This window comes from Heterodontus francisci, unplaced genomic scaffold (assembly GCF_036365525.1).
Source record: "Heterodontus francisci isolate sHetFra1 unplaced genomic scaffold, sHetFra1.hap1 HAP1_SCAFFOLD_96_2, whole genome shotgun sequence".
NCBI classification, from domain to species: Eukaryota; Metazoa; Chordata; class Chondrichthyes; order Heterodontiformes; family Heterodontidae; genus Heterodontus; species Heterodontus francisci.
Window position 1 is genome coordinate 654,599 of NW_027141332.1, and position 12,344 is coordinate 666,942.

A 12,344-nucleotide genomic window follows, 5' to 3' on the forward strand; every position below is an offset into this window, starting at 1 on the left:
GACAGAGCTATCCAGTGGCACTTTCACAGGAATAACCAGCTCACTGACGCTCAGTTAGGCTTCCTCAAGGGCCACTCAACTCCTGACCTTATTACAGCATTTGTACAAACAAGGACAAAAGAGCTGAACTCCAGAGAGGAGGTGAGAGTGACTGCCTTTGCTATCAAGGCAGCTTTTGACTCAGTATGGCATCAAGGAACCCTCGCAAAATTTGAGTCAATGGGAATCAATGGGAAAAGTTTCCACTGGTTGGACAAAGGAAGATGGTTGCTGTTGTTGGAGGTCAATCATCTCTGGCCCAGTACATCACTGCAGGAGTTCCTCTGGGCAGTATCCTTGACCGAATAATCTTCTGCTGCTTCATTGATGACCTTCCATGCATCATAAGGTCAGAAGTGGGGATGTTTACCAATGATTGTACAATGTTCATTTGCGACTCCTCAATTTCTGAAGCAGCCCATGTCCAGGTGCAGCAAACCTGGAAAATATCCATCCCTAGGCTGATGAGTGGCAATTATCATTCGCATCACATTAGTGCCAGACAATGACCATCCCAAACAAGAGAAAATCTAATGTTCAGTGGCATTACCATCGCTGAATGCCCCATCATCCTGTGGATTGCCATTGGCCAGAAACTGAACGGAACCTGACACATATATACTGTGGGTGCAAGGGCAAGTCAGAGATTGGGAATTCTGCTGTGAGTAACTCACCTCCTGACTCCCCAAAACCTGTCCATCATCTACAAGGCACAAGTTAGGAGTTTGATGGAACACTCTCCACTTGCCTGGATGGGTGCAGCTCCAACAACACTCAGGAAGCTCGACACCATCCAGGATAAAGCAGCCCACTTGATTGCGGCCCATCCACCACCTTCAACATTCACTCCTTTTACCACCAATGCACAGTGGCAGGATTGTGTACCATTACACGATGCACTGCTGCAACTCACCAAGGCTCCTTAGACAGCACCTTCCAAACCCGCGACCTCTGCCAACTAGAAGGACAAGGGCAGCAGATGCATGGGGACACCATCACCTGCAAGTTCCCCTCTATCCTGACTGTTAACTATATCGCCATTCCTTTACTGTCACTGAGTCAAAATCCTGGAACTCCCTTCCTAACAGCACTGTGGGTGTACCCGCACCAGATGGACAGCAGCAGTTCAAGAAAGCAGTTCACCACCACCTTCTTAAGGGCAATTAGGGATGAGCAATAATTGCTGGACTGGTCAGCAATGGTCACGTCCCATGAACGAAATAAATATGTTCTTGATATGAATACTAGATGATAATATTATAATAACTGTAAATAAAATCATTCATTATTGTTGGACCAGTCCTGCCTGATTCTAACTTTTCACCTTATTCTCCAGAAAGATCTGATTAAGATAAGGTCTTAAGATAAGGTCCTGGGCATTGAGATGTTCCTGTTATCCAGGAAAACATTTACATCGGAGTCAAAGCTGCTGATGTAAAGTGTTTGTTCAAGTGACTGTAACTAATGATCATAGGGAATACTGTGTCATTGGAGAGTTTTCCCCAGTATAAATCAGAGCCCATTGGCACATATCAGCTCACAGTGGGTACCGGAGCTGTGTTTTGCAGATATAGAAAAATCACTTTCGCACAAAAATGGAATATCCAGTAATGCTTCAGATCGAACGCATTTTCTATCCTGCTCTTGCTGTCTTTGGAGTTCCCGGTGACCCATTAACTCAGCTGTTAATGGTGTAAACTGGTGTTAACTGGACTGGTGTACCTGCCATGTTTTAATCGCTGATTTTTTTTGTACAGCTGCCTGCTCTGTTCCATCCTGTTGACAGGTGGAATGTTTGAAGACTCTGCACTTTCAATCTTGTCGGAATTCAATTATATCTCATGTGATCGTTTTGCATCCATCTCTGATAATCTTGCCAGATTATTCCCTGCACTGCATGCACTGTGATCAAGAGTCGGGCTGAGAGCGTGAATCATACCATCAGAAGTTGCTAACAGTTTTACACAGTGGAAATTAGTTGTTCTGAATTGCTTGTTAAAGAATGTATTTTCAGTATTTGATATTGAGCTAGCGCACAGTCTCTGCTTTACAAGAAGATGGAGGATAGGATAATTACATACTGAGTGCTGGTGTAGTGGCAATGTCTCTAGACTAGTAATCCAGAGCTCAGGCTAATGCTCGGAGGGCAGAGGTTTAAATATCACCACGACAGATGGAGAAATTTGAGTTCAGTTATAAATCGAGAATTAAAAAGCTAGTCTAATGGTGATCATGAAACCATTGTCGATTTGTTTTAAAAACCCATCTGGTTCACTAATGTCCTTCACGAAAGGAAATCTGCTGTCTTTACCTGTTGTGGCCTCGCTGTGACTCCAGACCCACAGCAATGTGGTTTACTTTTAATTGCCCTCTGAAAAGGCCGAGGAAGCCACTCAGTTCAAGGGCAAATAGGGATGGCCAACAAATGCTGGCCTTGTCAGTGACGCCAACATCCCACAAAACGAATTAAAAAAGAACAGAGTGCAGGTGAGTGACGTTAGGATTGATCTGGAAGAGAAAAGGACCTCTTGCAACCCAATCCGTAAGCCTCAAAGTCCTCACCCCGGGAATCCACATTGATGTTCTGTACCAGCTCCTGTTGGCTTTCTTAACCCAGATCAACAAACCATATGAACCTCCCCCTGCCCCTTCACCGTTGTGGACAATAACCAGGAGTCAAGCTTAGGATTGGACCAAGTCTGTTCCCCCTGTATTAAACCCCTTTCCCTTTCCCGATTGCCACTGCACACTCACTCAGCCCTTACAGTGGATACAGTGATCATTCATTCACTTTCTATATCGATTTCTCAATCCATTATTAATAATTGTGTTTCAAACATTTCTCTGTGATCAGCACTGCCCAGGTAAATCACTCAGTTTGTAACAATTAAGGCAGTTAACAAACTTAAAAATCTCACCTAAGGTCCTGTCAAACTAATGTTTTGACTCCAGATCTGATCAGTAATTTATCTGCTTCCTACTCTCTCTCTCTTCCAGTTAACTTGCTGCTGATTGTGATCCTGTCCCGAGGAAAGTGCGCTCTCTCCAAATGTATCACTTGCTACATGGTTGGAATGGCAGCGTCTGATCTCCTGGTTGTTATCTCTGAGCCGATATTTTACAGGATTGGACAGATGTATTTCCCAGATTCATTCCTGTTCATTACTCCCGTGTGCAGTTTTATTTACTTCCTAATTATTACAGTCACAAAAGTTTCTGTCTGGCTTACAGTCGCTTTCACCTTTGATCGATTTCTGGCCATTTGTTGTGAAAAGCTGAGAGCAAAATATTGCTCTGAGAAAACAGCTGCAATGGTTATAGGAACTGTAAGTGTGCTGGGCTGTTTAGTGTCTGTTCCCTGGTACTTTAGATTTGAACCTGAATATATAATTGATAATGTCCCCTGGTATTGCATCACTAAACCGGTCTTCTTTACTTCCACTGCATGGGACGGATATGTTATCGTTTGTGTCATTTTAGTCTCTTGCATGCCTCTCTTTCTGATTTTGTTGCTCAATGTTCTGACCACCATGCGTATTTTAGCGGCCAGCAGAGGTCGCAGGGAACTCCGGGGCTGCAGCAGTGGAGAAAAGAATAAGGATCCAGAGATGGAGAATCGAAGGAAATCCATCATCTTGCTTTTCAGCATATCCGGCAGTTTTATATTGTTATGGGTGACGCATGTTGTATTTTATATTTACCAGCGAATTACAAAGATGTTTTCTTACTCGGTCACAGACCCTGTTTATGTCACTGAAGTTACAGCCAATATGCTTCAGCTTCTCAGTACCTGCACAAACACCTGTATTTACGTCTTGACCCAGAAAAAGTTCAGAGAAGAACTGAAGAATGCAGTGAGCTATCCACTAAAACTAATTGTTAAAATAGTTAAGTCATAGAAAGAGCTGAAGGGTTTCAAGCAATAGAACTAAATTCTATCTCATACTCCATTTTATACCCTTCCCCACTCCCACACTGGGTTGGAAGTACATGTTATATTAGTTCCATAGAGTCCTGAAATGATCTTCTACCTGATTCTCATATTGTATATATAAATTATGCATGCTTATCTCCGTATATTTTATTGAAAATCTGACCTATTGACGTATGACTTGCTCTGCAGATGGTGCCTGAAATGTTTATCTATAATGCAGGACATATGAACTCACCTGGTCCTTCAACTCAATGGCCTCCCTGTACTGACAGCAAAACAAATCGAAACCTGATTAGAAAGGGTACTCTCTAAATAAACGAATGAGAGAAGGAGATCGATAAACATGGAGAAATGATAGACAACCTGTCAAATGAATGGTTTACTAGGCCATTTCAGAGGGCAATTGTGACTCAACAACATTTCTGGGGGCTGGAGTCACCTGCGGGACAAGCCAGGTAAGGAAAACAAATTTCCTTCCCCAAACCATTGAGGAAAGGTAGATAGATATAGATATAATAAAAAGATAAGAACAGGAGAAATATGAGCAGGAGTAGACCGTATGGCCCATCGAGCCTGCTCCACCATTTAATTAATTATTGGCTGATCTTAGACTTCAACTCCATTTTCCCTCCTGCTTCCAAATCTCTCTTGATTCCGCGAGAGACCAGAAATCTGTGTATCTCAGACTTACTATACACCAAACGATAGGAAGGATCTGAGGTTCTGATCACCAGTGGAAGTGTCATGGCCAGTTGAGGAGAGGGTCTCATGCTCCCCTCACACCCTTCCTCCTGTTTGACCTCAACAGGGTAAATTCCTCTTTGAAAACAGTGGTTGTGCGAACCACCCCAGTGAGTGTTTTACTTTTTTTTTATTCTAATCTAATTGCAGAAGAGTTAATCGGGCAGTTTTTCTTAAGTTTAAACAAGAAAGAGGTAAGTTTGTTCTATTTAACACTCGGACACGATTTAAAAATGCTAAAAATACACTACAGATTCACACACACATTCACACGAGAGTAAAATACGCACACAAATAGTTTACAGAGGGAAACAGATTTGGTGGTTGGATTAAACTCCAGAATAAATAGAAATTGAATACAGTTTGTTTATCTAATAGTCCTCAGCAGAGCAAAGGGTCACCAAGACGGAAATGGCAGAGGCATTGAACAAATATTTTTTGTCTGTCTTCACAGTAGAAGGCACAAGTTCCTACAAGAAATAGACAATAACCTAGGGGCTAAAAAGAGTGAGGAAATCAAGGATATTGATATCAGTTGAGAAGACTTGTTGGAGGAACTTGAGGGACTAAAATCTGACAAGTCCCCGGGACCAGATGGCCTCCATCCTGGGGTTCTAAGAGAGATACCTGCAGTGATATTGGATGTGCCAACTATGATGTTCCAGAATTCCTTAGATTTAGGAGTGGTCCCACCAGATTGGAAGCTGGCAAATATTACACCGCTTTTCAAGAAACAAGGCAGAAAGAAAACAGGGAATTACAGGCCAGTTAACCTGATATCAGTCATTGGGAAGATGCTGAAATAACTATTACAAATTCTTAACACTGCACTTGGAAAAGCAGAGTATGATTAGAACAAGTCAGCCTGGTTTTACTAAAGGGAGAACCTGTTTGACAAATTGATTAGAGTTTTTTGAGGATGTAACTAGTAGGGTAGATAAAGGGGAATCGGTAGTTGTAGTAGACCTGGGTTTTCAAAAGGCATTCGATAAAGTGCCACATAAAAGATGAATAGACAAGATAAGGGCTCATGATGTTGGGGATAATATATTAGCGTGGATAGAAGATTGGTTAACAGAAGGAAGCAGAGAGTGGGCATAAATTGGGCATTTTCAAGTTGGCAGTGAATGGTGGGGTGCTGCAAGGATCAGTGTTGGGGCTTCAGATATTTACGCTTGTTGTCCGCTGCTGCAAGAAGTACTGAATCTGTAACAAACTGCTGCATAGCTTGTGAACTAAAGTAACCTGAGCTCAGACACTGGCCTGTGCTGTTAAAAACCAGTTTGAACTCATTAATTTATGTGAAAGACAAGAGAGAGAGATCGCAAGAATAGAGCCTTCCTTGAACACGGAGTGATACCGGGGTCTTTGGGCCTGGGCCAATAAGGAGAAGATACGAACGAGGTGAGCAGGCCTAAACCAAGAGGAAAGAAACATCACAGCACGAAGAGATAAGAAAGATAATAAGTATGGAGAATCTCGGGCATAGAGCCAGCGAGAAACTCTGGAGATCAACCATTGCAGAAATGAAAGACCCTGCGTCAGCAGCGCGGCGACGACATATAAGAGATAGAGAACGGAACGCCTGGCCAGCATCCGCTCTCCCCTTTTACGGGTATTATCCTTTGTTTTCTATGATTAGGTCAGGGAAGGTCAGAGGACCCCAGAGGGTGTGGGTATCGATTCTAGCTAGCTTTGTCATTAACTATATAACCCAGTTTGAGTTGCATGCTTTTGTCTACCCAAGTGTATAAGCCTTATTCTTACACGTTACAACAACATGAATAAAGTAAATTGTTAGTTAAAGAAAGGACTGAGTTTCCTCCTCTTTGTACTAAGCCATTAACCGGAGCCGGTGGATTAGGTGGAGGGTGGCTCTCATGTAACCCCGATATCCCAAACACCAAGCCTGAGCCTGAATTAAGAGGACTTAGTCCCACGTAGCGGCCAGGATCAATTGGGTAAAGGGAATAAAGGGGCCAAGGGGGAGTTGACTCTGCGCCACGGTTTACACACTCTATATTAATGACTTCGATGAAGAGACAGAGAGTAATGCATTTAAGTTTGCTGATGATACAAAGTTCGGTGGAAAGGTAAGCTGCAGGGAGGATGGAGATAGGCTGCAAAGAGAAACAGACAGGTTAAGTGAGAGGGCAACAAGATGGCAAATGGAAGATAATGTAGTGAATTGGGAAGTTGTTCATTTTGGTCGTAAAAATGGAAAAGCAGAATATATTTTAAAAGGTGTGAAACTGGTAAGTGTTGATATTCGAAGAGACTCGGGGGGTACTCGTACAAGGAGCGCACACAGTTAACATGCAGGTGCAGCAGTCTATTCGGTAAGAAAATGACATATTGGCCTTTATTGCAAGGCGATTGGAGTAGAGGAATAAATTGTACTATTTTTATATATATGTATAAATTGTCTTACGAAGATTGTACAGGGCTTTGGTGAGGCCGCACCAGGAATACTGTGTGCAGTTTTGGTTTCCACATTTAAGAAAGGATATACTTGTACTGGAGGCAGTGCAGTGAAGATTTACTAAATTGGTCCCAGGGATGAGGGTGGTGTCCTATGATGAGAGGTTGAGTAAATTGGTCTTGTATTCTCTGGAGTTTAGAAGAATGATATGCGATCTAATTGAGACATACAAGATTCTGAAAGGGTAGAAGCTGAGAGATTGTTCCCACTGGTCATGGAATCTAGATAATGGGAACACAGTCGCAGGATAAGGGGTCAATCATTCAGGGCTGAGATGAGGAGAAATTACTTCAGTCAAAGGGTTGTGAATCTTTGGAATTCTCTAACCCAGATGATGATCCATCATTGAATGCATTTAAGGCTGGGATAGATAGAGTTTTGGTCTTGCAGGGAATCAAAGGATATGGGAGAGGGGAGGAAAGTGGAATTGAAGCCCAAGATCAGCCATGATCGAATTGAATGGCGGGCAGGCTCGATGGGCCGTATGGCCTAACTCTGCTCCTATTTCTTCTGTTCTTGTGTGTTTGCAGTTTTCAACACAATTGGTGCTGTCTTAGGAGCCTGCATGCATTGCTGCAGTGCATCTTGTAGATGGTACACACTACTGCCACTGTGTGTTGGTGGTGGAGGGAGGGAATGTTTGTAGCTGGTGTGTTGATCATGCGGGCTTCTTGTCCTGGATGGTGTCGAGCTTCTTGAGTGTTGTTGGAGCTGCACCCATCCAGGCAAGTGGACAGTATTCCATCACACTCCTAACTTGTGCCTTGTAGATGGGGGGCAGACTTTGGGGAGTCAGGAGGTGAGTTACTCGCCTCAGGATTCCTAGCCTCTGACCTGCTCTTGTTGCCACATTATTTGTATGGCTACTCCAGTTCAGTTTCTGGTCAATTGTAGCCCCTAGGATGTTGACAGTGGGGGATTCAGAGATGGTAATGCCATTGAATGTCAAGGTGAGATGGTTAGATTCTCTGTTGTTGGAGATGGTCCTTGCCTGGCACTTGTGTGGCGCAAATGTTACTTGCCATTTATCATCCCAAGCCTGGATATTGTCCAGGTCTTGCTGCATTTCAACACGGACTTCTTCACCCAGTAATATATGGCTGCCTGGGTCAGCTGTTCCACTCTGATTAGTGATCCACAGTCAGTACAATTCTACAAGCGACAGATATTCCCAGGAAACATTTTCATTGAATCAGATGTTGAACTCCACTTAGTGACCCACTCTCTGTATAACTCTACCGTGGTAGATATTTCCAGGACAACATGGCCACTGGGGTCACGTCTTCCACTCCAGTGCAATATTACTGTGACAGATGTTCCCAGTAATATATGGTTACTTGACTTGGTCTTTTCCCTCTGGTTAGTGACCCACCCTCAGCATGATCACACACTAACTGATACTCTCACTAATACCTTCACTCAGCGTGTGCCTTCACTGAAGTCTAATTCAACAGTACCCGATGTTTCACTAAAGGCAATAGCTTGAAATTCTGTAAAACGGTCTCCACTGCTTTTGTGTATAACATAACTTGTCACAGAGTAAAACCAGAGACCAGCTCACACATAGGTTTACACAAGTGCAAATGTTACAATCACTTACCAGGAACACCAATGGTGGCAAGGATCAGAGAACACATTTTCTCAATACTGTTCAGTGTTTCATCCATTTTCTGTGAGATGTGATCTGTCCATTCACACTGCAGATAATCTCTATATGAAACTCTGAGGCGAGACATTCCTGCAGTCAGTAATTTATGCCCTGTGGGATCTCCACTGGGATATTTAGGTTGCCACATTGTTCAAATTGTTTCCTTTTTGAATTTGAAATTTGTGAAATCGAGTTCAGTTCATGTTGTGATAGAATATGTTTTGTTCTGAGATTGATTTGGAAAACTCCAAAGACTGGACAATTCTGATGAAAATTAGAAGTTGTATTTTTCTAGCAATAACTTTGTTCTTTCAAACTCCAGCAGTTTAATCTCTGGATCTTGTTGTTTCAGTGATTTCCTTCACTCCACTATGTCCATTCAGTAATCAAGCATCAAATGTTGGAGAGTCTCTCTCAGCACTGTTTAACTGCACAATGGGATGTGACTGCCCTCTTTAACAATGGGAATTCGATTAATTGATTAAAGTGGGTTACTTGTGACTGTACATGGCAGATTTTAACTGATACAGAATAGAAACGAATTCAACACCACAAACTGATACACCATTTCGATCTAATACAGCATCTGAAATTAATACAATGCTCTAAACAAGTAGAAAATACCGGAAGTGATAGAGAGCCGACAATGCATCCGGCCCTTTTAACCGATAAAGCCCAATACAGTGCCTCCAACCAATACATGCCCTCCAATTGTAGTGCCTCTCCAATTGATACATTCAAAGTGATGCAGCCACTCTGACTAATACAACAACTGAAACTAACATAATTCATAATCAAATACCTCATCTCAAATCAATGCAGCACCTCACACTAATAAAACAACTCAAAACTAATGTAGCGCATCACCTAATGCACCACTTCCAGTTAATAACTTGTCTCAAACAAATACCTCAATTTAACAGAATATCACAAAGTAATACAGCTCCTCAAACGAATAACATACATAAAATTAATATAGCATAGAATGATGGGATCATTGCAATTCATGGCACAGGAGGTACCAGCTAAAATGGGTTATTTAACCTAATTCCACTTTCCAGCTGTCAGTCCGTAGTCCTGTAGGTTACAGCAATTCAAGCACATAGCCAATGACTACTCTATTGAGGGGCATATGTCCTCCTTATCTACTGTATTTAGGGTCCTCATAATGTTGCACACCTAAATGAAATCTCCCCTCATCCTCTTCTCTTTCAAAGAGAACATGGCAGTCTGTCCAATCTTTCCTCATTGTTACAATTCTCCAGTCCCGGCAACATCCTCTGTAAATCTCCTCTGGACCGTCCCTAGTGGGACCACATGCTTCCTGTAATGTGGTGACCAGAACTGTCACCGTTCGTTAGCACAGATCTAGAGTGTTCAGCACAGTGTTCATACTTTGCAAACCTATGTGCAAACGTTAGGAATTTGTTGCATGGAGATTCGGAGCAGAGGAAAAGCTGCCCTTTGTGCCACAATATTGTAGTGGTCCGTGTTACAAGTTAAATATTTAACTTAATTCACCAATAACAAACTGGATCAAGTTATATTTGAGGGAAAAAAACTTTTCTTGACATTTTCTATTTTCTTGATGTCGTGCGCTGGCCTTGAGGCCACAATAGAGAGACAAAAATAGAAAGACATGTATTTCGCAATACAACAGTCGTCGCAAAGGGATTCACAGCCATTGAACTACTTTTTTGAATATAGTCACTTTTGTAATGTAGGAAATGCAGCAGCCAATATTGGGCACATCACGACCCCCAATGTCAGTGACACTAAGCATATGTTGGGAAGATTCGTCTGTCGTGTTGGTTTATTTGTGTGAGTGTGTGAGTGAGTCTGGGTCTGAGTTTCTCAGGGAGCGATTGTGTGTCAGTGACATTATATGAGTGTGTGTTTAAGAGTATTTGTATATGGGTGCATGGAAGTGTTTGGGTGAATTTGTGTATGTGTGTGTGTGAGTTTGCGAGTGTAGGTATGTGATTGTGTGTGAGACAGAGAGTCTGTGCGTGTGTGTCTGTCAGTGTGTGTATGTGAGTGTGAGTGAGTATCTGTGTGTGTGTGTCTGTGTGTGTGTGTGTCTGGGTATTTGCTAGCGTGTGTATGTGAGTGTGAGTGAGTGTCTGTGTGCGTGTGTCTCTGTGTTTGTGTGTGTGTCTGGTTATTTGTTAGTTTGTGTATGAGTGAGTGTCTGTGTGTGTATCAGTGAGCATTTGTATAAATGTGTGTGGTTACATCCTTTCCTTTACCCTCCCCCTTTCCTGCCCCCTTTCCACCTCCCCATTCCCCTCCCCATTCCCCTCCCCATTCCCACTCGACACTCCCTCTCCCCCATTTCTTCTCCTCATCCCCTCCTCCTGACCTCTTCATTCCACCGTCCTCATTCCCCCTTCCCATTACCCTTTTAATACCCTCTCACCCATTCCCTTTCCCGTCACCTGTCCCAATACTCCTCAGCAATTTTCCCTCCTCATTCCCTCTGCCCAATAGCCCTCATTATTCCCCCTCAACAATACCCTCCACATTCTCCTTCCCGTTCAACCACCTCATTCTCTTCTCCATTCCCCCTGCTAATTTCCTTCCCCCATTCCCCCTCCAATTTCCCCCTCTCCAAATTGCCTCCCAATTACCCCTCCATTCAGCCCTCCCGTTCCCTTTCCCCATTCCTAATCCCAATTCCCCCTACCGCATTACCCCATACCATTCCACCTCCTCATCCCCCCGTTACCCTTCCCCATTACCCCTATCTATTCATTTCCTCATTCCCCCTCTCCATTCCCCTCCGCATATCCCTGCCCATTAGCCCTCCACATTACCCCATTTTAACCCACTAACATTCCCTGTACCACATTCTCTATACTCTATTTTCCCTCCCCATTACCCCCATTATACAGTGGAGTGGAAATGTTCCTTTTTGATTTGATCTCTGTAACGGATTTGCTCTTACCTATCCAGACCAGCTGCTTCCACCTCCGGAACATTGTCCATGATCTCTAACAGCCTGTGAGAACCTCCCTATCTCTGTAGCCTCCTCGAGCCCAAACAACCCTCCTTATCTCTGCAGCCTCCCCAGTCCGAACAACCCTCCCTATCTCTTTAACATCCTCCAGCCCGAACAACCCTCCCTATCTCTGTAGCCTCCCACAGTCCAAACAACCCTCCCTATCTCCTTAACATCCTCCAGCCCGAAAAACCCTCCCTATCTCTGTAGCCTCCCACAGTCCGAACAACCCTCCCTATCTCCTTAACATCCTCCAGCCCAAACAACCCTCCCTATCTCTGTCGCCTCCGCCAAGCCAAACAACCCTCCCTATCTCTTTAACATCCTCCAGCCCGAACAACCCTCCTTATCTCTGCAGCCTCCCCAGTCCGAACAACCCTCCCTATCTCTTTAACATCCTCCAGCCCAAACAACCCTCCCGATCTCTGTAGCCTCCCCCAGTCCGAACAACTCTCCCTATCTCTTTAACATCCTCCAGCCCGAACAACCCTCCCTATCG

General features: G+C 43.5%; 1 protein-coding gene across 1 annotated transcript; it reads left to right on the plus strand.

Annotated features, from left to right (window-relative positions):
• The first annotated feature begins 3,104 nt into the window (after nt 1-3,104).
• On the plus strand, nt 3,105-3,938 carry LOC137362824 (probable G-protein coupled receptor 139). Its single transcript, XM_068027043.1, has one exon. It carries the CDS (start codon nt 3,105-3,107, stop codon nt 3,936-3,938), a length of 834 nt encoding a protein of 277 aa, XP_067883144.1.
• The last annotated feature ends 8,406 nt before the right edge of the window (nt 3,939-12,344 follow it).

Excerpts from the sequence above, each read along its gene's own strand:
- LOC137362824 (XM_068027043.1), top strand. The coding sequence starts at position 3,105 with ATGGTTGGAATGGCAGCGTCTGATCTCCTGGTTGTTATCTCTGAGCCG.